Below are 23,503 nucleotides of genomic sequence, written 5' to 3'. Positions count from 1 at the left end.
ACACTAGTCAATATCAAATCCATCATGATTTCTTATCCTGGGGTTCACTCCAGGAAAAGTATCTCCTTGTTCAAGTTAGATCAGTGGATCTCAAGCTGTAATATACATAAGAGTCTGGGAGTGGGGAAGGCATGTTAACCACGCCAGTTAGCAATTTACAGCCTCAGTCCCAAATCCATCTTTGTCTGTTCTGAGGAGGTGGAACTGGACCCTGTCCTGTAAACCTTTCTCCTTTGCCAGCTGGTGCAATGCTAGGCCTTGTCAGTAGAGGGCGCTAGAGGGACACCAGGATGTACAGGAGAGGAAGGGGCTTCTATATATGGTTCCACTGCGCTCTTCTCCTTGCTCCTACAGCAAAACTGCCCATGGTGAGTGGAGACCCAGTGGCTGTCACCCTCCAGCAAGGTTTGCTAGCATCCCAGTGGCAACTTCCTGCTAGCCAGCCTCGGCGTGCCAGCTTTGGACCTTCTCTGGTCTGTCAAACCCCAGCAAATTTCTACGCTATCAGTGGGCTTCTGCCCTCTCCAACAAGGTCTGAGGGGCACCCCTCCTCAGCTCTAGAGGTATAGCAGCTCCCTACGTTTCTTATTCCTGTATTCTTTAGGGCAGGGATCAGGAAATCCAGCCCCTGCCCTTTTTTTGTAAATAAAGTTTTATTGGCACACGGCCACAGCATTCTTTTACTTATTGTCTGGGGCTGCTTTTACCATACAAGGACAGAGTTGAATTGTTGTGACAGAGACTTTATGACCCATAAAGCCCCAAATATTTATTGTCTGGCTTTTTACAGGAAAACATTTTCTGACCCTTGCTTGGAAGTTCTCTTTTCCCCTTCGGTAGTTAACCACCTTTTACTAATGAATACTTCTTTTCACTAAAGTTTCCTTGTTCAAGTTAGAGTGTGATTTCTGTCTCCCGACTTGACTCTGATTGATACACACTCCTAGAAATTCTGATCGGGTGGCCCATGGGAATTGCCTTGAGAAACACCAGGAAAAATGTCTGCGAGGTCTGAGAATGGGCTCCCCAATCTCCAGAGCTACGGGCTCCCTCCTCCTCTCTTCAGCTGTTCATCCCCTCCCCGCCTCCCCCCCCCACCCCTCACGCACCTGCTGCTTCTTGAGCAGAATGTTGACGCTGGTGAGGTCCTTGCCGTAGTCGTCGGAGTGCAGCTGGGCCTGCAGGCTCATCAGCCAGCTCTCCAGGGCAGAGCAGCTCTGGGCAAACAGCTCGGCCCGGTTGGCATCGAAGAGGCTGCGGGCCTTGGCCTGGGTGGTGGTCTCCAGCTCGTCCCAGCGCTTGTGTAGGTCCTCCAGCTTCTCCGACACCAGAGCTTTCAGCTCTGGCTTCTCAAGGCTCAGCTCCCGCCCTTCCTGGGTGGTGGGACAAAGAAGTGTGAATGTCAGAATTAGACACCACTGAACTTTATAGGCCAGGGACTTACAGGGCAGTAGGGATCTGAAAGTGTGGACAATAATTCCAAGCTGTGGTGCATTCTCCTTAACATGCTCTTCGCAAAGGTTTGAAACTTGCCTTCCTCGCTGATGATCGAACCCTACTCTTCCTTCAAGGTCCAGCTCAAACCTCATTTCAACTAAGAAGTTACTGCGATCTTTCCTATTTTGAGTTCCCTCGTGCTCGTGGTTTCTAGTGTTATAGAGCGTGTGGTCTCGTGTTATTTGCTAGCATTCCATGTTTCTCAGCTCCTCATCCCTCACCTGACCTATGGCAAGTGAGTCTTACCTGTCACCCCATTCCCAGCCTTTCTGCTGGAGGACTTTTGTTTCTGGGCAGGTGTGAGAAGCATGAGCTCCTGACTTGCTTGCAAGGCAGGCTGGAAGTGCCAAAGAGTTCCTGTCCTTACCGTCCGCAGAACCAGTGACAGACAGGGCGATGGTGGACAAACAGTCAAAACCCTTGTGCTTTGGTTGGGATAACTTTGATGTTCGACACCGCCTCGGGGTGACCCATTAGGACTGAGCCCCAGTTGCCCACTGCAGTAACTGGCATGGTAGTGAACCCTTTCCTGACTACCTTCCCTGCTCCGTCTCATCTCCCCACACCCCTACTGGTATTTCCTCCGATCACCTCCCATTTAAGTGGCCTGCTCTGGAAGCCTTGTTTCAGGGTCTGCTTCTAGAGGAACACAAAGCAAGACACATGGCCACCAGGATGAAGAGCATCAGCATCCAGCACGGCTTGGGTAACTTCACAAACTTTCAGTACAATCCACACTTTGACACACAGTCCTTACATGGTGACCACGGTTTTGATCATGACCTGGCACAGCAAGCGTTTCCCACCTTAGCTTCCATGGTGGCCTTTCAACCATTCCCTGTTCCTGCCAGACTGACTCACTCCCTACTCCCATACAGACACCCCACCACTTCCACACCTCTGGTTTCCTGTTTGCACTGTTTTCTCTACCTAGGAACATCTTTCCTCCAGTATCTATGCTTGTCCAAATTCTACTCGTCCTTCATGGACTGCCCTGGAGGCTCCTGCTTCTGGGATTCCCACACCTCGTCCTCAGTGGCCAGGCTTTATGGGGCTCTCTCTTACTGCACTTGTCATATTCTGCTTTGGACTTAATTTATCTAGCTGTGTAGATGTCTTCTATCCTGACTACCGTGTCATTCCTTGAGGGTGGAGCCTCCAATGGAATCACCTTTGTTCCCGCTCAGTGACTAATACAAGGCTTTGCATATAGTAGCACCAAGTAAATATTTGCTGAACAAATGGAAACACTGACTATACACTACTCTCCTCTTCTTCCCAACCATTATGCCCTTGAGAGAAGGGAGGTGTCTTTTTTTATGTATTTTGCAGCATCTAGCAGAGTGCTCAGCGCATATAATTTGTCCAGGAATACTTGCTGAGTAGAAATGAAGTTTTACCTCTGCTCAGCTCTTCAAAAAGAGCTGGGTGGGGGACCAAATATCAGGAACAGCAAGACTCAAAAGCAATGTGGCCCATTGCCTGTTTTTATAGATAAAGTTTTATTGGAACACAGCTACACTCATTGATTTACGGACTTCCTATGGTTGCTTTTGCACTATAGTAGCAGAGTTCAGCAGTCACAGCCGAAATTGTAAGGCCTGCAAAGCCTAAAATATTTACCATCTGGCTCTTTATGGAAGTGTGCTGACCCCTGCTGAAGAGTGTCATCCTACTTTAGGCCCAGGAATAGTTATTGTGTTGACCCAAAACTGCAGTTTGGCTCCCTATCAATCAGTACTTGCTCAAAGTTCTGAAGTCACTGTCCCATAGACCTGACACATTTGTCCCTCAGACCGTAAGTTTCCACCTTGGAAGTTTGGCACGGGAGGTCCCATGACCTCTAACCCTGAAATAGCCATATCCTGAAGCTAGGATTCTCCCCTGCATGGTGGCAAGGACCCTGCCCTGAAGAGGCCCCATGGGTGCTCTTCCTGCTGCTCCTGTCACACCGCTCACCTTGTCCACTTTGTCCAGCCAGTCCTTGTTGGCGGCCAGCTCAGCCATGAACGCCTGGTGCTTCTGCCACTTGGTGTGCAGGTTACGGGCCTCGTCATAGGACACGTCCTGGGCTGTCAGCATCTTCTCATCAATCCAGAGTTTCAGCTGGACCAAACACAGAGCAGGGATGGAGGAAGGCCGTATATTTCAGAAGAAGGGAAGCGTGAGGCATAGAGTGGGTAAGGGGAGCCAGGAATAGTGGTGGGTGTGGGGAGAAGCCATGCAGGGGTTCGTATGCTCAGCAGACACCATAGTGGATGATTTTAGGCTCAAAGGGCCAGGACCCTGTGGGCAAGGGATGACTAGGGAATGTCGGAGGGGATGTGGGGAAACTGAGAGCCTCACCTCATGACAATCTTGTAAGAAATGCTGCTGCTCTCGGTTTTCCCGAAGACGGCCCAAAAGCTGCTGCACCGCTTTTTGATTCTTCCCGTGTCTGTAATGACAGCCCCTTGTGTAACTCTTGAACTTGCTCTGAAAAGGTTATGACCTTCTAACTAAACTAGAAGCCTTCAGTCCTCCTCCTATGAAACAGTGCCTTCCGGGAACACTACAAGACAACCCAGGAATCCTATGTCAGCATCCAGCGATCCTGGTAGACTTCATTTCGCCCTAGTGTGGGGGAGGCGGAACTTCCCAGCCCATAGCTTGGGCCCCCTCTGACCACTGGGTTCTTCCTCCTCTACTTTCTGTCAGCTCCCCACCCCCATCTGTCAGTCGGACTGCCGTGTTCTCCATCTTCGAGGCCATCCTGTTTTCACTTACTTCCCTCTCGGGCCCCGCCTTTGCCCGCTGTCCCCAGCATACCGCCTCTCAATGGAGTCCGCCTTCTCGTGGATCTTCTCGGCATGGATGTTGCCCTCAGACATCAGCTGGCGCCCAGCCTCCAGGAGCCCGCGGATCCGCTCCCCATTGGCCTCCATGGTGCTCATGAAGTCTTCCAGTTTTTTTATGGTGGCATCAGCAGCCTGGAGTGTCCCCGGCATCTCCGTGTGCGACAAAACATATTCCTGTGTGGGAGGGGAGGTGGCAAGCTCACTTCTCACAGCACAATTCAGCCTCTCAGAAGGGACCTATCCAAAGGGCACATCTCAGACTTGGAGGCCAACCGGAGACGGGCAGCGTAGACCATCCAGCTCTGAAGACAGGGGCAGATGGTCCCTGATTATACCGAGTCTCAGAAAGTTATAAGGCGAAGGGAGCTGGGCTGGAACAGTCCAAATCCTGTTCCATCTTATGTCTAGCTATTGATTCAATTTCTTTAATAATTATATGACAAGCCAGTTTACATCATTTTGGTATGTTTACAACTTTTTTTTTTTCACTTCCGTATTTTTCTAACATGTTCTTCCTGCCCTTCCTGTTGCTTCAACTACCCCACCTGCTGCGTTCTCCTCCCCACCCACCACTGTCCTTCACAGCCCCCATGGTTGTGGTTGGGACTTCGTGCCCTGGGCTCTTACCTGGCTGCTGAGCACGCCCTCAGCCTGGCGAGCATCCCGCAGGAAGCCCTGGAAGCCATGGGCCTGGGCCAGACGGCCTTGCCGGCTTTCCCACATGCGGCCCAGCTCCTCCCAGCCGGTTCCCAAGGCCTCCAGTCGCTGTCGTAGGAAGAGGCACTGAGGATCGGCCTGGTCCCTGGTCACCTCCTCACCCAAGGCCCGCAGCCGGCTGTACTCGCTCTGGGCCCGCTCCACCTCTCCCCGCAGGGCTGCGTGTTGGGCCAGGAGGGCCTCTGCCTCAGGCAGGGTGGCCGGCCCTTCTTCAGAGGCCACAGCGGTCTGCGTGCGACCTAGCCAAGCCTGGAAGTCATCCAAGCTGCGCAGGAAGTCCTGCAGCCGCCGCGCCTCACCCAGCGACTCCTCTCGACGTCGCATGGTGGCCCTGAGGTCCTCCCAGCCGGCTTGCACCTCTCCAAGCCGGGCCTTGATGGCAGGGGCTTGGGCGGGGTGGCCAGCAGCCAGGGCATTTGCCTCGCGAGTCAGTTCACCCACCCGGGCGGCGATGGCCTCCAGGTCCCGCTCGGTGCCAGCCAGCTTACGCTGCAGGGCCAGCACCCCAGCCAGGTCATTGCCTAGGCCCTGGGTGGACTCAATGACCTTGGTCTTTTCTCTCATCCAGGCCTGGGTCTCTGTGCACTCTAAATGGTAGTTCTGGATGCTCAGCGCTGATGTCAGAGCTGCCTTCTTGCCATCTGCCAAGGACCGAAACTGCTGCCACCTGACAGGAGAAGGAGGATCTGGTTTCTGGAGTTGCTCAGCTTCCCCGCCTTGTCCAGGCATATCCAGAAGCTTCTTCCCTGCCTCTCTCCCTCGGTGTATTCTACCACCTGCTTCATCCTCTCGTCTCCTTCTTGATTGCTCCCTGTCCAGGCCCCAGACTCTTCAAATGACCTTTACCCACCTTTCATCTCTCTTTGTCCCCTACCCCCAATATATTCCAGACCACCCTCCCTCCTCATTTTTCGCCTCCATTCTATGCCCCACAGAACTCTCTTCCAGTTGCCATCCCCATCTGCTGCTTCCTTTCTCTAGTCCTGCCCTCCCCAACCCACCTGTGGTTGAGCTGCTTCTGGGTGTTGACAATGCTGTCCTTGCTCGGAGGGTTGGCCTTCAGCAACTGCTCTGCGATGTCATTCACAGCAGTAATTCGTGCTGCAAGGGCATTCATTTCGGGCTCCAGGGTCTCGAACCTGAGCAGGAAGAGCTGGACATGAATGGCGGGAGGCTGCGAGGTACCTGCCCATGTCCCCAGACAACCACGAGAACTATCCATCTACGTGAGGCTTATTTATAGGAGCCTCTGCACCTCTTACCTACAAGGCTCACAGTACCTGTGGGTCCAGGGGGGCTCCCAACTCCCCCCAAACAATTAGCAAAACTATCATCTCAAAAAAGATGTGAAAGTTAAAGGTCAGGAACAGCTGCACAACAAGTCAACTAATTCAGGCACAGGGCCCCCCCCTTTATCAGAATCTCTCTTATTCCTCTGAGGACTTACCCTTTAGCTGCCTAGCTGGGTCCCATCCTACTAATATGTGTTAAAATGAATTGATTACCAAAAATATTTAAGTGATAAAGATATGAAGCATAACTTCTCCCAGGGACATTTTACGTTCTCATAGAGCAGCCTGCAAACGTTTTCTGTAAAGGGCCAGGTAGTAAATATCTTAGGCATTGTGGGTCATAAGGTTTCTATCGTAGTGCAAAAGCAGCAACAGGATGATATGTAAATGAATGAGTGTGGCTCTGTTTCAATAAAGCTTTATTTACAAAAACAGACTGCAAGCTAGATGGTGTCAAAGGGTTGTAGTTTGCCAACCCTTGTCATGGGATAACTTGAAAACAAACAAACAAAAAGCATGAAATCTTTTATTACATTTTTAAAACCACCAGGAAATTTGACTATAGATGGAATAGTAGATAATAGTAAGGAATTACTAATTTTGTTCTATGTGATAAAGGTATTGTGGTTCTACAAGAAAAATGTCCTTTAAGACTTATTATTCTGTAAATAAAACTATTTCATGAGAGGTCAGTCAGTGTCTAAAAGGTTTATAACTTCAAAGCCTTAGTTATTTTAAGTCCACACACAATTAAACAATAATTTACTATATTTAAGAATACTTCCTTATATTTCTTAAAGGACGCATCCTGGAGAATATAGAGATGAAATGATAATATTGGGGATTTGCTTTTGAAAAGAAAAATTAATCAAACAGAGCAAGATATTGACAATCACTGAACCCAGGTGATGGGTATCTAGGAGTTTGTTGCATAATGTTTTCCACTTCTGAGTATGTTTAGCATTTCTCGTTAAAACGAAAAACAGACTCAAAGGGATATAGCAAGAGCAGGCAGTTTAGGGCAGGACGTGCCATCCCACACGCTGGCCCCCAACTCATAAGGCCATTCCAGAGGGAGCCTGTAAGGGGGCCTACCTTTGCTGTACGACTTCCAGGTCCTCCAAGCGCTCAGGCAGGGTGAGCCCGTTCAGCCACTGCTCCTTCTCCTCCACCCACAGCCCACAGGCCCCGGCCTCGCTGAGCATGGTGTAGAGAGTCAGGGCCGCCTCCAGGGCCCGGGCTCGCTCGCCTGCCCGGGCCTGCAGCTCCTCGTAGTGGCGCTCCAGGCTGGGCACCCTCCCCTGCACCTCGGGCGTGCGGCTCAGTGCGGGAGGCAGGGCCAAGGCCTGATCCCTCAGGGCATCCAGTGTTGGCCGGTGCCCTCGGATCTCCTCCTCCAGGGCCCGATGCTGCCTGGCCAGGGCCTGCGTGGAGAACTCATCGTGCCCCAGCTCGGGACTGGACACCAGGCGCAGCGCGTCCACCAGCCAGGCCTCCATGTCATTTGCATCTGCCTGGAACTGGTAGAGGCTGGCGGCCTGGGCGAGCCGCTGGGCACGCTCCTCCGCCAGAGCCTCCAGCCGCTCCCACTGGGCCTGGAGCTCGGCAGCACGGGCGGCGGCCTGGCCTGCTCCAGGGTGGCCCTCAGCGACTAACTGCTGGCCCTGCTCCAGGGTGAGCTTCAATGGCCCCAGCCGGCCACTCATCTCGCCTCTCAGGGCTGTGTGCTTGTTGAGCAGGCGAAGGACACCAGTCAGGTCCCGGCCAGTTTCGGCTGAGGCCAACAGGTGCTGCTGCTCCCGCACCCAGGCCTCGGCCTCGCCCACCTCCCAGAGGAACCGCCAGAGGCGCCTGGATTCCTCCAGACGGGCCCGCCTGGCCGCGGCCAACTCGCACAGTGCTTCGTAGCTCTGCTCCAGGGTGGCCACCCGCTCAGACACCAGCTGCGGGTCGCATGGTTTGTACTCTGAAAAAGTCACGGTGGAGAGTCCAGGGCTGTGACCCCGCCCTCCTGCTGCCCCCATATCCATCCCTGGTTATGAATCCCCCGTTAACCCCACTCTCTTAGGCCTCCCTCCCTAGTTTTGTCACCCACCATCCACCCATCATCCTTCCTGTCCCCAGGTTTTCCCAGTCTTGCTGTTCCAGCTCTTACTATTCTCTCTCCCAGCCCCTCCCCTTTCCAGTTCCTCCCCCCAGATGTCACCTTTTCCTGGGTCGCAGAAGCGCAGGGCAGAGGCACTGACAGCCCGCACTCTCTCAGCCTGCACAGCGATGTCTGCTTCTACCAGCTCGTGTAGCTGCAGCAGGTCCTCCACTCCAGCCAGATGCTTGCCCAGGTCCTGAGACTGCAGCCGGCCCTGCCAGGCACATGCGGCACGCCGATGCCATCTGAGGGCCTCTTCCAGCCCCGATACCCACACATCTGCTAAACTCTCTCCATCCACCCGGATCACCTGCACCTCTTGACATCTCTGGGCGGATCCAGGTGTCATACCCAGGTAAACACACGTGCTCCTGTCTGTCAGCCCTCCTCCACACACATAGTGACACCCCAGTTCTATTCTGGCACCCCAACCTCTTTGTACTCCCTTCCCCTCCTGTGGAAACCATCTTACTAAATCCTGCTCCTGGAATCTCTTCTCTGACTCATCTTCTCGGCCCCAGAATTATCACCATCCTCCTATTGTCATGGCTCAGTCCCCAGCACCCCAGCAATCTTCAGCGTCTCTCCAGACCCGTCCTTATCCCTCCACCAGGTCTCTCGGCTCCCACTCTGTCTGCCCACAGCCCTTCTTTACATAGCAGTCAAAGTGACCTTTCTAAAAACATAAGGCAGAATCACGTTTCTCCTTTTCCAGGTCTTGTAATCATTTTCGAGGCTGTGTTACTTTGAATAAAATCCAAACTCCCTGACCAGGCCTGTCGGGCCCTAAGTGAGCTGGCCGCTGCCTCCCTTGTCTCATTCCCTGCCCCCTCCCCGTGCTTACGGTCCCCCTGGCCTGGCCCGCCCTCTCATGCCGAACGTGCCACACTATGCAGGCCCGGGGCCTTTGCCTAGCTGTTCCTTCTGCCTGGAATGTGTTCTCCTCAGATCTCCCTGTGCTGGCTCCTTGCGTTATCCTGCGCTCAGCTTGAATGGCATTTTCTCCGCAAGGCCTTGCAGACCACTCCATCACATGGCCCCGCTCCAGTTTCCTCATAGGTTTTATGTCCACCGGCTATTTTGTGTGTTGATAGGTCATGGTTTCATCATCGGCCTCCTCCCACTAGAATGTGAGCCCCAGGAGGACAGGGGTCTGTCTGCTCTGTTCGTCTGAACTGGGGACAGGGCCTGCACTAGAACATACTGAACAAAGATCAGCTGAGCAAGGGGTGTGTGTGTACCCCCAGACATACCCCCCCAGTCCTGACTGACTGAAGAACACCACACGCGTCCCGCTGGTACCTTCATCTCTCCCATCCAGTCCATGAGGTACAGCAGGTCCTGAAGCACCTTCTGCAGCTCCAAGTTGATGAGGAGCCGCTCTCGCCGGGCAGCCACCATCTGCCGCAGGAAGTCCCAGAGCCGGGCCACGTTGTGTTGCCGTGCTGCAATGCGCTTGATGTCATGGTAGCGCTCGGCGGCCAGCTCTGCGGCCACGGCGTCCACAGCCTGCACGCGGCCGCTGTAGGCCACGATGTCTGTCTCGATAGCTTCGTGCTTCCGCACCGCTGCCTCCACGGCTGCCAGCTCCAGCCCAAAGTTGTCCTGGGGCACAGGGCAGGGAGGGGAGGTTCGGGAGCTCAGGGAGCCCATCTCTGCTGGCCCTCTCTGCCCTCCAGAGCACTTCTGCTGCAAGATGCCAACCCCGGCCCTAAGTTTCCTCTCTATCCCAGTCTGTCCTGTCTCACTAACCCTTTCTCCCGTTCAAGCCTTTGGCCCTTGGTTCCTTGGTCTTATCTGCGTGATGGATTTCTTGTTTCATTAGCTCCCCACATGGCAGGGCCCTTATCCACCACACTCTCTCCCATTTTCCCTCACCAGCCTGGATGGGCCAAGAGCCCCTCCATGTTCTACCTGGGACACGAGGCGCTGGTTCTCACTAAGCCAGGTCTCTCGCATGGCGGCCTTGCGATCGAAGCGGGCGGCCAGCTGCTCCAGCTTCTCCTGGCGGATCAGCTCGGTGCGCAGGGCCAGCTCACGCTCATGCTCGGCCTTCTCCAGCCGCTCCCAGGCCTGCGAGGAGGGGACAGGATGAGCGCCAAAGGGCCAGGCTCAGGAGGTGAGCGTGGGGAGGGGTCACTGGGGCTGGGGGCACATGATGCGTCCCCGGGAAGCTCCGTCTAGTGGATCTGTGGAATGCGGTCAGTTAGACTCCTGCGCGTGGAAGTATGAGAAACGGGGGCGTGAGTGCTATAGAGCCACGTGCAAACCATGCCTGCTTATGGCCAAGGACCGGAGAGGAACAGGGAACAACAGAAACCACTGGATTTGTTTGTGGCGGGGGACTGTGGGTGAGCCCTGTTGCTTTCATGACTCTTATCATGTTGTCTGTGAAAAAAGTTCAAGTAGGGAAAGTGAATCGGGGACAGGCTGAACAAGGTAAGGGACTGGGGTATCATTTTATAATGTGAACCCACTGGGAGTGACAGATGGAGGAGGAAGGGGGATGTGCAGGACGCACGAGACGGTGTGAGTCACATCCGCACCAGGGAGGGGTGGTCGGGTTGTGGAAGGAGGGGCAGGGGTCCAGGGTGGGACGCCTGTGGGACAGGAAGGGAGGCTGTGGACCTTGTTGATGTCGGAGATGAGCCGGCCCTCTCGGGGCGTGTAGACCTTCTGGTTGTTGGCCCGCAGCTTGCTCTGGATGGTGAACAGCAGTACTTCCAAGTTCCCTTTCTCTGTGAACCTGAGACAGGAGGCCAGGTTGGGGTCAGAGTCAAAGGCCACTAGGGGCATAGGGACTGTACGTTGCAAAATGAAGTGTCCTGTGTTGTTTTTGCTTTGCATAGAAGCAATCCACGCTCTTTGCGTGAAAGCCAGAAAATGCTGGCAAATCAAAAGAATGTAATTTTAAAACAAGAGAAAAGCACACATAGACAACCACTGTTACCCTTTGGCACAAACATACTTCCTATTTGTTTTACACGGATGGGATCGTATCACATCCATGGCTATCATTTGTCAAGGACTCACTCACTGTGATCCAGGCCCTGGTCTCAGGGCTTGACGTGCATTCACTCATTTAGTTCTCACTGTGAGCTACATTCCCTTATTACCCCCTTTTTCCAGATGAGAAAACTGAGGCACATAGAGGGTAATGACTCATCACCACTACGTGACAGAGCCAGGATTAGAACTCAGGCACTTTGAACCCGGATGCTGAGCCCTTTGCTCTCCGCTGTCCAAAATAACTGTTTTGTAAACTGCTTCTTCACTTATTTGTCGTGAACGTCTTCCCATGTCAATAAATGCATTTCTTCAACATTATTGTCAGTGGCTGTCCCGTGACTTATTTTTCTTTTACAAAGGTCACGGTGAACATCCTTGAAGCTATATCTTTGTTCAATCCCCAGAAAAGGATTTTCTGGGTCAAATCATCCCCTGGAATGTACAGAAACAGATGTTTTCTGGATTAATATTCCTTTTGGAGCTGAAACATATTAACCCCAAAAGAGCTCAGTTACAGAAAAACAGACATTTTAGCATGCACTGTATGCTAAAACAGCAATTCCTACTTGCAAATAGTTCATTGCTAAAACATATAAATGATAAGAATCTCTGCAACGTACAAGTTTCTGGCTCACTCCTGTGTTGTCTATAGGTCCAATCTCCCCACCCTGTCCCTGAGCTGGGGCTAGGTTGCTGGGACCCTGATCGATAATCTTATCTGAGGGGACTGCACTGACTTTACGTACCTTAGCAATCATTTCCACAGCATGACTTTTTAAAAAATGGATAATCATTGAAAAAATGTATTTGGGAACTGCTGCTGGCACTTAGAGCTGAGGGAAATGAGCTTCCCACTGCACTTATGTTCTGTCAGAACGTGCTCCTGAAGGGACGCCCTAACTTAGGCAGGCCTGTTGCAGCTGGGTGCAGCCCAGGGGTTACCTACTTGGGTGGCTTCTCCACCGTGCGGTAGGAATTGAAGGACTGCAGCTGGTTTTGGACCCCACTCAGGGAGTTGGCCAGCTGCCGGTCATTGAGGGTCACGATCATTTGCTCGATCCACTGCAGCAACTCAGAGGCCAGGGACTCGTATTTCTCCACCAGGCGTTCTGCCTCCATGGCATAGTCCAACACCTGCAAGACAGAGATGTGGGGTCCTGCCCACGGGCTCCCCGATTCAGCCCTGCAGTGTTACCCTGCCCCTGCTCCTAGGCTAGGCCTCCTCTGGCCTTTACGCCTGCTGCCCACAGTGGAGAGTACCTTCCCAATTCTTTTGCCTTCCACAGCCAGGGCCTTCATCTTGGAGAAGTAGTGGTAGTAAGTAGCCACATAGGTAATGATTGATTTCTCATCTGGTTGGTCCACATTCACATCTGAGAAAAAAGAGCATGCAGGTCAGGCAGAGATCAGAGACCTGCCTCCCAGAAGGACACCTGCAACTTGAATCACTGACCCCAATCCCAGGGCCCTCCCAGCCCTCCAAGGCTGACATCGTTCCAGTTCCTTTCAGAGCAAAATGACAAGACACCATATGGACTAAAAGGCTATGAAAAGCTCTTTTTCCCTCTCCTAGAAACAGAGTATAAAGTCCAAGGAGGCTTTCACCAGCATTCCCAGTAGAGACCAAAATTAGCTGTTTGGGGGAAGCAAGGCAAGAAAAGAAACAACATTCCTATTTGGGGGTGGATCGTGGACTTATGGGCAGTAAAGATGCGCAAGAAGTCAAAAGATTCAGGGGCAGCAAGACAGAAAGTCTGAACTAAGCCTCCAAAACCCGTATGTTCAGAGGGACAGGCCCAGGGAGCCCAGGCAGCAGGGACAGAGGCCAGTCCTCAGGGCCATTTCTGGCCAGTCACAGCTATTTCTGACCTCAATCCCCAAGTTCAGCTGGGGGCCCCAGGAGGCGAGTGTCCTTCAAGCCAAATCAGCTCCCACCACAAGGACCAAGGTGGATGATGACTTGACATCCCTGGGTTCTCTTAATTAGGCCAGATTGCGTCCTACCTGAAGGGAAGGCTATGGGATTGGAAGCCACCCTGAGTACCTCTGAAAGCCCACAGGCGGCAAGGAGCCCCTGAAATCATCTCAGAAAGTTATAGGATACTTAGATGTACTTAAATGTTCTTTATCCTAGCTATGCTTCTCAAATGCTCTCCAAGGAACCTCATCTTTGGCCTGTTTCTGTCACTCGTTAGCTGATGTTTATCATTCTAGACCAGGGGTGTCCAAACTTTTTTCAACGTTTTTCACCAAGGGCCAGATGCGGTAAAATACACAAACAGCCGGGCCACTCACTCACTCGAGGTGAAGTACGTATTGCCTCACCTGGTTTATTTAAGTAAACTAAATATATTTTTGGAATTTGCTGCGCGCCAATAAAAAAATGGATTGCGGGCCGCAGTTGGCCCGCGGGCCGCAGTTTGGACACCCCTGTTCTAGACGAAGAGAGCATAGCAGATGGGGTTACAGATGGGATGGAAAACAAGGAGAAAATAACCAAGACCCAAATCTGCCCAGTGAACTTCAGAGGGAGTGTTTCCGGCAGGGAACTCACTGGGCCCTTCCCTCCTTCCCTTTTCTGGCTGCACCAAGACTGCTCTTTGCTCTCCCAGAGACGAAACAGGCTCTGGAGCTGGGCTGCCTGAATTTCAACCTCAGCTCCACCAGCTGCACGACCTTGGGAAAGACACTTTCCCCTTAGAGGCCCCCATCTTCTCTTCCTACACTGAGGGTAATAATGACACTGATTTCAAAGGGGGTGTTGTGAGAATTAAATTAATTAAAGCACGTCAAACGCAGTGCCAGGTACAAAATGAGAGCCCAATGGCTGTTACCAGTCTCATCGGCATTAAGATCGGAACCACGGGAGCCAATTGGCAGGCTCAGCTGACCATAAAAGCCAAGTGCTTGGTGAGAACTCAAGGTCACGTGGCTTAATTTAGGACCTTTACATTTTGGAATAAGAAGGGCCCTAAGAGACCACGTAGACCAATCTTCGCATTTTAAAGATGAGGAAACTGAGCCACAGAAAGGCCAAGCGACTAGCGCCAAGTCTCAGAGCTACTCCATGGGGAGGCTGGGGCGGGACCTTATCCCAGAGTTGCCTCTTGCTACCCCAGGGCTGCCTTTCTTCCTACAGCTTTTTATTTTTAATTGAGATATAATTTTTATACCATAACATCCACCCTTTTAAAGTATACGATTCAGTGATTTTTTTTAGTATATTCACAAGGTTGTACAGCCATCACGACTATCTAATTCCGGAACATTTTCATCACTCCCAAAAGAAACCCCATCTGTCTCTACCCCACAGCCTCTTTTTCACATAGCTCTTCCCACCTTCAGGATCCAGCAGCTTCGTAAGTCCCAGCTCCTTCTCAGCCAGATTGAAAGCATTCTGCAGGTTGTAATGTGCATTGCACTTCTTCAGGGACTCAAAATCCAGCAGGTCTGGCCTAGGTGGGAGGGCATATGGAAGGTATCAAAATCACGTAAGATCCTAAAGAGGAAAAGCAAAGCCACCCCTCTGTTTATCCCTAAGTCACCAACTCCATTTTGTCCAAAACCGGGCACCCCAAACACACACCCACTGCTCCTACCCCCTCACTAGCCCTCTTTGCAGTGTGGCAGGAGCCCCCACATGCTGGCTCTTCTCTGCTCCCTCGTCTCACTGCTTCGTCTCTGCGCCCCTCTGGGTCATTAACCCCCTAACAACTCTGCCAGGCTCGCTAAACCCGGCTCCTCACCGATGCTTATGCACAATGGCGTTGAAGGCCAACCCATCTCTCCAGCTGGTGGTGAAGTTGTGCACATTGACGTTGGGGTACCTATAAACAGACCGGGAAAAACAGTGAGCAGGTCCAGGCCCTGGTCTGCGACTCGAGGACGGATCCCCAGCTTGTGGTTGCTGGAGCCCATCCTTCCTTTACTGCACAGCCTCAGTGCATGCACCCCTCCCAGGCCACGCTCCCGGCCAGCCTCACCCTGCCGTCTTCATCTGGCACCACAGCAGCAAGGCGTCCTTGGCTGACTTCTTCTCCTTGTTGTCTTCTGTTTCCACACTGATGTCTTGGATCTGTGAGGGAAGGAAGGCCTTCACTCCCTGGACAGGGGCTCCTGGAGTTCCCGGAGATGCTCAGAGATACACTGAGTCAGGAAACGGCTCTTTAGACTCCTATAACTGCAGTGCAGGGGCAGAGGCCGGGGACCGTTCCTCTTGGGCTAGTGACCACACAACGTCGGGTCAAAGGGAAGTGAGGCAGCAGAGCGGGGTAGGAAGGAAATCAGAAGAGTAGAAGTGCCTCGAAGCGAAGGATGCGGGTTCTTCCGGGCGGGGAATGGCAGGTGGACAAGTGAACACATTCTGGGAGCTGGGTTTCAAGTGAAGCTGACAGAGCTCCGCTTAGGGCTGGAAGGAGCAGAGGAGGTTACATCCGGGGACATGGGGAGAGTTGTGATGGCATTAGGACACTGGACTGGCTATGCTCAGAGCATAAGAAGGAGTAGGGTGGCTGTTCTTTTGAGGGAGGTCAGCAGAGTTTGAGGCAGAGAAACGGGCCAGCGACCAGACCCCAAATGTAGTTCTAAAACTCTTAGTGGCGAAGGACCAGTTTGTAAGCTCTGTCCCATGTGGCCCGACATGTGGTCCTGCTGCACGTGACCAGGCCACAGACCAGGCCACAGGGAACTTGCCACAGAAGTTTGACAACACCCACACTGGTCTCGACCCTATTTAATGAGGAGAGACCCTGACGTGGTACAACGGCTGCAGATTACTATACGGGCTTCTCGACCCTCCATCTGTGTGGGATGGCACCGTGGACGGGCAGTGACCACTGGCGACGCTGCGCCCAGGTGCATAGCACATGCTGAGTGATGCTGGGCCGTGGTACCTGGAATCGAAGGATGATGGTCCAGACCAGCCCGAGGGTCAGGCGGTGGTTCCCGTCCACAATGTCATGGGAGCCCATATTCTCCAAGTGCACTTTCTGCTCCTTTAGGAACTGCAGGGCCTTGTCCACATTCTCCAGGCAGTGTATACGCATGCGGCCCTTTGTGGGCTTTGGCTGTTGGGGGACAGGGGACACAAAGGCATGGGACCGTGGGCCTCCTCCTTCCTCCTTCCCTCCTACACCCCCAGGGCCCTGCTTCGCACACCTTCCCCAGCCTCTCCCTCAGGAACACGGGGACAGCCCCAGGGTTGGGCCCAAGTTCACAGAGCCAAAGCTGAGGTTGCAGAGGAGGCTGAGGCCAGATTAAGATTCCCAAGGGAATTAATTGCTCAAAGAGTGGGTGGGAAAAGAAATGTTTTCAATGGGACTACTGTTCCTGTCTCCATGAAGCAATGTTCCCGTTTAATCCCACAGCAAAACCTCTCAAAATGACACTGTCCTCTGAGCAGGGGGCAGCCGCTGCTTTCCGCTCTGCGGTATCACTCTTCTGTCCCGTGGCATGTCCTCTTGACCACTGTTCCTCAGGCTACCCCGTTCCTCGTGACCACAGCTCACCAGTGTCTCTCCCGAGAGCACCTCGAGGAGCCTCAGCAGGTTACGTCCATCCCGGAGGTCGCTGTACAGGTCTCCCACCCGACATGTCACCCGGGCCAGGTGTGAGTTCACCCACTTGGTGAAAGTTTTCTTCTGCACGGCTTCTCGCTCATCTGTGGTGGCAACATGGAGTTATTTCTGTCCTTCAAGTACAGTGTTTGCATCTGAACACCAGTTGGTGGGGTTGGGGGGTATCTGAGAGTCTGAAGTGAGGTCTGGGGAGGAGAAGGGGGAAGGAAGATGGCCAAAAGGAAAATGCCTAACTTAGAAAGCCGGGAAATAGAGAACTTAGAATAAGCTCACAAACAAGGTACAGAACAAAATGAGAGCGAGAAACAGGTTTTAAGAAGAAAGAATGGAAGAAATTAGAAGCGGTGGAACATGCAAGGAAGGGCTGGGATTTGGGATGAGGGTGCTGTCACGATAGTGGTGAAATGCTGTGACTTCATCCATCAGCACCTCACGTTCCTCATCTATAAAATGGGCCTATTACTTTCTTCTTCAGTGCGTCATTGTATTGATTAAATGAGACATGCGTGTATAATGTCTGGCATGAAATGGCTCCTCGGTGGCTTTCTGTTCTTCAGGTATGATCTAACCCCAAGGAAAGAGCGAGAGTCACTCAGGCCCAGCCAGTGGTATGGCTCTTCTCCAAAGGGGAGGGTGTGGACTTAAATTACGCAGCAGCTCTTCCAAGTGGCCAATGGAAGGATGCGATATTATAGAGGCTGCAGGCCACCTGAGTCAGCTTATTCTCCCGGGATAATTTATAGAAAAGATGGGCTTTTCTCGGGTGGGTTCATTCAGTGGGCTTCAGGGTGCATCCCAGGACAGCTACATTCCAACGCTGAGAACTAAAACCAGGTCTTGAAGTTGGGAACAGGGAAAAGAGTGAGCCCAAGAAACGGGGTGTGTGGTAGGGGTGGGGCAGAATTAGGTGCCAATCATCTCAAAAAACATGAGGGAACGTCCTGTTGCCTTGTCCACAGGGGGATCCGCTGCTGAAGGGATGCTCTTAGGTTCCAGAGGAAAAGAAAAATTAAAAATGTTATGAATGACAAAGTGAGGGAAGAGGCTTAGGCCATTGGACGCTGCTCTGGTCACCAAGATTTCTGCCAGTTCTCCCCAGAGGAGCCCAGAGCAAGGAGCCGGTCCCAGTAGTCAGGGCCCGGAGAGTCACTTTTGTTTCCTTTGTAGCACCAGCATCTCAGAAACCGAAAAGACTCATCCCTTAATCTCACATTCCTACGAACCTCACCCACGAAACATAGTGACACACCCAGGTCTAGTCCTGTCTTTACCTCCAACCTCTGAACCCGGGCCAACTCAGGGTCCTAGCAACTGTACGGGACGGCCTGTTGCTCTGCAGCACCTGCGGAACCAAGGGTGCCTTTGGGCCTCCTTTCAGGGATTTCCTGGATCCCTGGGGACTGTCCTGATTGATGCCAGGCACACGGGGGTGAGGTCATTTTGGCACACAGGTAGAATAAAAGGGGAAGACATGGCAACAGTGGCAGCTAGAAGACAAGTGTGCAAAACCAAGCACTGAGACAAAGGATAACTTCACAAGGCCTCCACACATCCATAGACTCCCCCAACACACACGCAAAACACAGTGACTCCCAGAAATACACTGACAGATTGGTGCCAGGTGAACACATGCCTGCTCAGACATACCTGAGCCTGTCTATACCAACTCCCTTTGACACATTCCCCGGTTCCCACACATACTGCCTCCTCACACATTTAGACACCCACTCAGAATCCCAGGGTGACACAAACAAGCCCTGGGCCCCTCAGCCTCCTGGCTCACTCCCCTTCTGTCCTTCTCCAACTATCCTAGCAGGCCTTCCTCTCCAAAGCCACTGACAGTGAACTATGTCAGTGAGACTGCGCGGCAGGCCTCCCGGTTTGCCGACACAGACGCTGCTTTCTCAGCCTCGCCCGCTGCCTGCTGCCTCCATGCTCATTGCATTCTCTGCAACACACACGCTCTACCGCACCCAGCAGGGCCTTGCGGTCACACCCACTCACGCTCTCACACAGTTCCTTCCAGTGGGTCCAAGCCTTTCCTGATGCTGTCAGCATCCATGAATTTTCTGGCTACTTATATAACTATTCCCTTGGCACACAGTCTCCCAACGCAAATGTTCCACTCTGTGATCTTGGCTCTGGCTCCTCTCCCACACCCCCAGACCCCCTCTCTCTACTCCCCTCTGCCCGCGGAGCTCACCTTGAAGCTGTTTGAAGCGTCCATCCAGCACGCTGGCGTACTGAGCGGGGTTGATGAAGGCAGCAGGTGAGAGCAGGAGACCCCCGGGGTTCTGAGCCCCTTCCACAGCCTCATAATAAAACTCACCAGCCCCATTCAGGCTGTGCCCGTGCACCCTGCTCACTCCATTCCCATTCATGATACCTGTTGCCTTCTACACAGCCTGGGGCCCAGAGTCCATGCTCTGCCCACACCGGGCCAGGCGGGAGGTTCTGCTTCCCCTAGAGCCGGGGATCCTGAGAGGCTGGGGTCCCGGGTGGGGGGCTGGTTCAAAGATGGTAGAAGTTTCGAGGAGTGGGAAAAAAGGAGTTACGGGACGTCTGAGCTCCTGAGCTCCGGGACAAGTAGCAGGGCACACCTGGCTGTGGAGAGGAGACAGAGGCAGCTCCAGACAAACAGGTTGGACAGTGCCGGGGGAGGGGTGGGAGGCGGAGCCCGGCCGGCTGGGGCAGGGCCAGGCCCTGCGGGGGCAGAGGAGGCAACTGCAAGCGCCTCTGAGACCTGCCCATCAGGCTCTAAGTTGCCTAAGAGTACAGTAAAGCCAAGAGAGGTTTCCCCAAAACAAAGTCCTGCTTCCCAAAGGCTTCCAGGAGCGACAAGGATGGCTCCTCTCTGGGTGACTCCGGGAGACCCCTCTTTTGGACATGGGCTTTGATCCCCAGTTCGGAGAGCAGAGAAAGAGAAATTGCTTAGGTCCCCTTATCTGTGAAATGGGTGTTTGTTATCCCTCCCACCGTTTGTCAGCACCTCCAGGCCCGCCCCTTCCCTGCCACTGGGCCCACTAGGCCCTCCCCAGCCAGGCCATCTCAGGCCCCCAGCACACCCACTGCTGGGCACATCTATCCAATTCCCCTCCTGCTTCTCTCTGGGCTCCAGCTCTTGTCCTTTACAGCCTACTGTTGCCCATCTCCTGTTTTCATTCACTCACACCTACTGGTGTAAGGCCCAGCATGAGACAAAGCCAGCACAGAGATGCCTCTTCAGAGAACCCCATTCTTGAAGATAAACACCTATTGACAGCGCAGGGCGCACAGACACAGCAGCAGTCCTGGGTCTTACGTGTCGTGTGCACACAGACATCATGACAGTTCTAGAGGCTACATGCATCCAAACTCAGGGCACCAGGGAAACTTCCCCCCAAAGAGATGACATTCTCCATAACCCACGCCTTCTGTCTTTTCTCATCTATGATGAGTATTTCATAAGCCAGCCTAATCCCAACCAGAAGGACAGAGAAGCCCAGGAGAAGACGGTAGGGTTCCCTAGAAGCTATGGCCAACACATGGGGGTCCTCATGTGGTGGGCTGGCTGAAAAGAATTACCTGGTGAACTTAAAAAACCCAACTGATTTCTGGACCACGTGTCCAAAGATTCTAATTCAGCGTGTCCAGGAAGGGGCTTCAGAGCCCATGTTTATAAAAATGGCCCTGGGTGATCCTGTAAAAAGTGTGGCCAGGTTTGGGAACTACCCCCTTCAGTGTATCCCTTCTTCCAGGAGGCCACCCCACCCACACTGGGAGTGCCACCTCTCAGGAGGGAATAAGTGGGATCTCTCCCAGTGACTGGACTGGGAGGCCGGCAGGTCAGTGGAAAAGACGAGGGTGGGATGGAGGAGGGTAGTCAGATAGAGTGGGTGGCCTTGGGGTGTGTGAGTGACTCAGTCCCACACCAGCCCTGGTGGTGTCAGGTGGCAGCTGCACTCTTGTTGCCATGACAACTCCTCCCGGAACGCAGGGAGGCCCGTCCAACGGGTTTGTTTGTGCTCAGAGGAGCTGAAGGGGAGAGCCCAGGCCATAGGGGAGGGCAGGGGCCGGGCAGAGAGCAAACCCCGGAGAATGGGCAGCTGCAGAAACCAGTGGAGGGTGGAGGGTACCCGCTTCAGGGAACAGGTAGAAGAAATAATGGGAGGAACAGGCGGCAGGTGGAAGGAACAGGTGGGGAGGGAAAGGAGAGGCTAATGGGCTGGGAGGGAGAACAAGTGTGAGAAATGACAGCGGAAATCGAGGAAGACACAGGGGATGAACGGCAAAGGAAAGGTGGGTGGAAACAGAATGGCAAAAGTAAGAGTGCCAAAGAATGAAGGACATGACTCAGGGACAGAGGCCAGAAGTCAGCTGAGTGCAGAGGGGAACACAGCTGAGTCCCGGGATCAGCATGGCTTCTCTATGCTGGGCGGAAGGAAGCCGGGGGACGTTCTGGATTGCATGAAGTCTGTTCTTGAGGCTGGCGTTGGGGATGAGGGGCTGGATAGGGTGATTTCCCACGTGAGTGCAGCAGCTTAGAAAGAAAGTTGGTCTTCCGACAAAGTTAAAGGAGTCCTCACAACTAGGGCCCGTCCCCGGTGTCCTCACCACCTACCCTGGCCCTCCCCTGATCTCACCTGCCAGGGCCTTAATGCGTGACCTTTCAAAGAGACGGGCTGAGCTGCTGTCATTGTCCCAGTCTGAGTCAGGCAGGTCCCAGCGGTTGTTGATGTCACTGTACTGGCCCTGGATCTCCAAATTGTCGAAGTCTGTGGGTGACAGCGTGCTGCTCATGGTGGTGGGTGGCCTCCTCCTCCTGTAAGGGGGAACGTAGCAGGTAAGGAGCGTCTCGGGGCCACGCAGCCCGCCGCTCGCCATGTCCTTCTGTCCTCCTACCCTAGATCTGCTCCGCTCTCCTGAAGGCCAAAGATTGTGGTTGGTTTTTCTGTCAATGGAAATCAGCCCCCAGCGGGAGAGGGGAAACCATGGTGGGGAAGCACACGTACAGGATGCACATGGACCGAAGTACCTCAGAGCCCCAGAGTCCCAAGCAGAGAGGAACCGTGAACAGTGAATAGAGCCGTGGCTAAAAGTGGTGGTGGCCTCCAGTGCAGTTCAGGACAGCAGCGTGTAAACCAGGGAATGCAGGAAGCATGGGGCCCCTTGGTTAGTAATGAGTATAAACCAGAGTTATTTTATTCCTAGCTTCCACAAACTGTTCTGAGCCCCTCCTCTATACCAGATGGCCTGCTATACCCTGGAGACTTGAGATGAAAAGGCCGAGATCCTGCAGAGCTAACACGCATCTCTGATACACCAGGAAGACGGATGCGCTGTTAGGTATGTACGGATACGGTGCCCAGGAGCTCAGAGGAGGACACAGTGCGATTCTCTCCCCTTTGCTTCCTTTCGTTTGTCATAGGGACTACTTAATAGGTGTTCAATAAAGGTCAGCGGTGACATGTGTCCTCACCATTTACATGCATTATCTCATCATAACCTATGGGGCGAGGGTCCACTATCATCCCCATTTCATAGATGAGGAAGCGGCACCGTGTAAGTTTAGTCACAGTTCAAGGTCACGTGGCTGGAAGGAGCAGAGCAGGGTTTTGAAGTGAGGTTCTTTCTGACTTTGGGGGACAAGCTCTTAATCACAACATTTACCCCCTCCTCGAACTTCCTGGAGTCCCTTTAAGCTCCCTGGGGAGAGATCAGCACCCATGGCTCCCTTCTAGGGACCAAGTTTTGGAAATCAGGACCAGGTACGCTTGCCAGCGTTACTTACGACTCTAGTTACGCAAACAAACTCTGTCCTCAAAACTCACAAATGAGCTTTAGATTAGCTGCTAAGGATTTAAAAACAACAACAACAACAAAAAAAACCTCTACTGTCCGAAGTTCTTGTGTAATTTAGCATTCATTCAGCAGCCATCCAAGGGAATGGAGGGAGCTGGATCTGTAACTTTATCTGCACCCCAAATTCTGCATTTCTCATTTTCCTAGTACCTCTCAAACACAAAGATATATTTTCATCCTTAGCTCCACTTCCTAGGGTCAGGGCTATGATCTTGGCATCTCTGGTTCTGGGAAGGAGGTACAGAGAAGCTCTTGTGTAGTTTTGGGGAAGGAAGAAGGAATGGGTGGTGAGCTGTGGGTGGTTAGGAAAGTGCGTTCCCATGGGCATGCAAAGACAGAACTTGGCTTCTGTCATTAACTGGTTCCACGAAGCTGAATCTGACCCACGTGAAGGCCAGGATTGCCTGCCCCTCCCTTCTCCCAAAGAGAAACACGTAAGGACTTCCCTGGAGGTAGCATGGATGACGTACAAGAGAGCTAAGGTCTCAGGTTCCCTGATTTAAGCTTTCACTCCTGTAACAGGAAAGAGAGCTTAATTTCCACGAGGCCCAAGACTACTTTCTGTTTAAAATCCATCATTTCCCTTAG

The 23,503-nt window shown here is 53.0% G+C and overlaps 1 protein-coding gene across 4 annotated transcripts in view; it reads right to left on the bottom strand.

Moving 5' to 3' along the window:
• SPTBN2 (spectrin beta, non-erythrocytic 2) overlaps positions 1-23,503 on the bottom strand; it is a 36,854-nt gene that overhangs the window by 8,392 nt on the left and 4,959 nt on the right. For 2 of the 4 annotated variants that reach the window (XM_033121729.1, XM_033121730.1), the window contains exons 2-20: positions 21,697-21,875; positions 17,006-17,157; positions 16,391-16,564; positions 15,482-15,573; positions 15,245-15,325; positions 14,838-14,953; positions 12,759-12,871; positions 12,445-12,632; positions 11,118-11,235; positions 10,404-10,562; positions 9,792-10,094; positions 8,550-8,703; positions 7,439-8,309; positions 6,053-6,190; positions 4,962-5,718; positions 4,306-4,508; positions 3,844-3,934; positions 3,457-3,603; positions 1,110-1,373 (exon numbers count right to left, since the gene is read on the bottom strand). In XM_033121729.1, the coding sequence (XP_032977620.1) occupies positions 1,110-1,373; positions 3,457-3,603; positions 3,844-3,934; positions 4,306-4,508; positions 4,962-5,718; positions 6,053-6,190; positions 7,439-8,309; positions 8,550-8,703; positions 9,792-10,094; positions 10,404-10,562; positions 11,118-11,235; positions 12,445-12,632; positions 12,759-12,871; positions 14,838-14,953; positions 15,245-15,325; positions 15,482-15,573; positions 16,391-16,564; positions 17,006-17,157; positions 21,697-21,853 (4,278 nt within the window). In that variant the 5' untranslated portion in view covers positions 21,854-21,875. Of the gene's footprint in view, positions 1-1,109; positions 1,374-3,456; positions 3,604-3,843; positions 3,935-4,305; positions 4,509-4,961; positions 5,719-6,052; positions 6,191-7,438; positions 8,310-8,549; positions 8,704-9,791; positions 10,095-10,403; positions 10,563-11,117; positions 11,236-12,444; positions 12,633-12,758; positions 12,872-14,837; positions 14,954-15,244; positions 15,326-15,481; positions 15,574-16,390; positions 16,565-17,005; positions 17,158-19,277; positions 19,593-21,696; positions 21,876-23,503 lie in introns of those variants that run through there. The other 2 variants (XM_033121732.1, XM_033121728.1) reach the window with 2 other exon arrangements.

This window comes from Rhinolophus ferrumequinum, chromosome 11 (assembly GCF_004115265.2).
Source record: "Rhinolophus ferrumequinum isolate MPI-CBG mRhiFer1 chromosome 11, mRhiFer1_v1.p, whole genome shotgun sequence".
Lineage (NCBI taxonomy): Eukaryota > Metazoa > Chordata > Mammalia > Chiroptera > Rhinolophidae > Rhinolophus > Rhinolophus ferrumequinum.
Note: the sequence above shows the minus strand (reverse complement) of the source record. Positions and strands in the feature narration are given on the sequence as shown.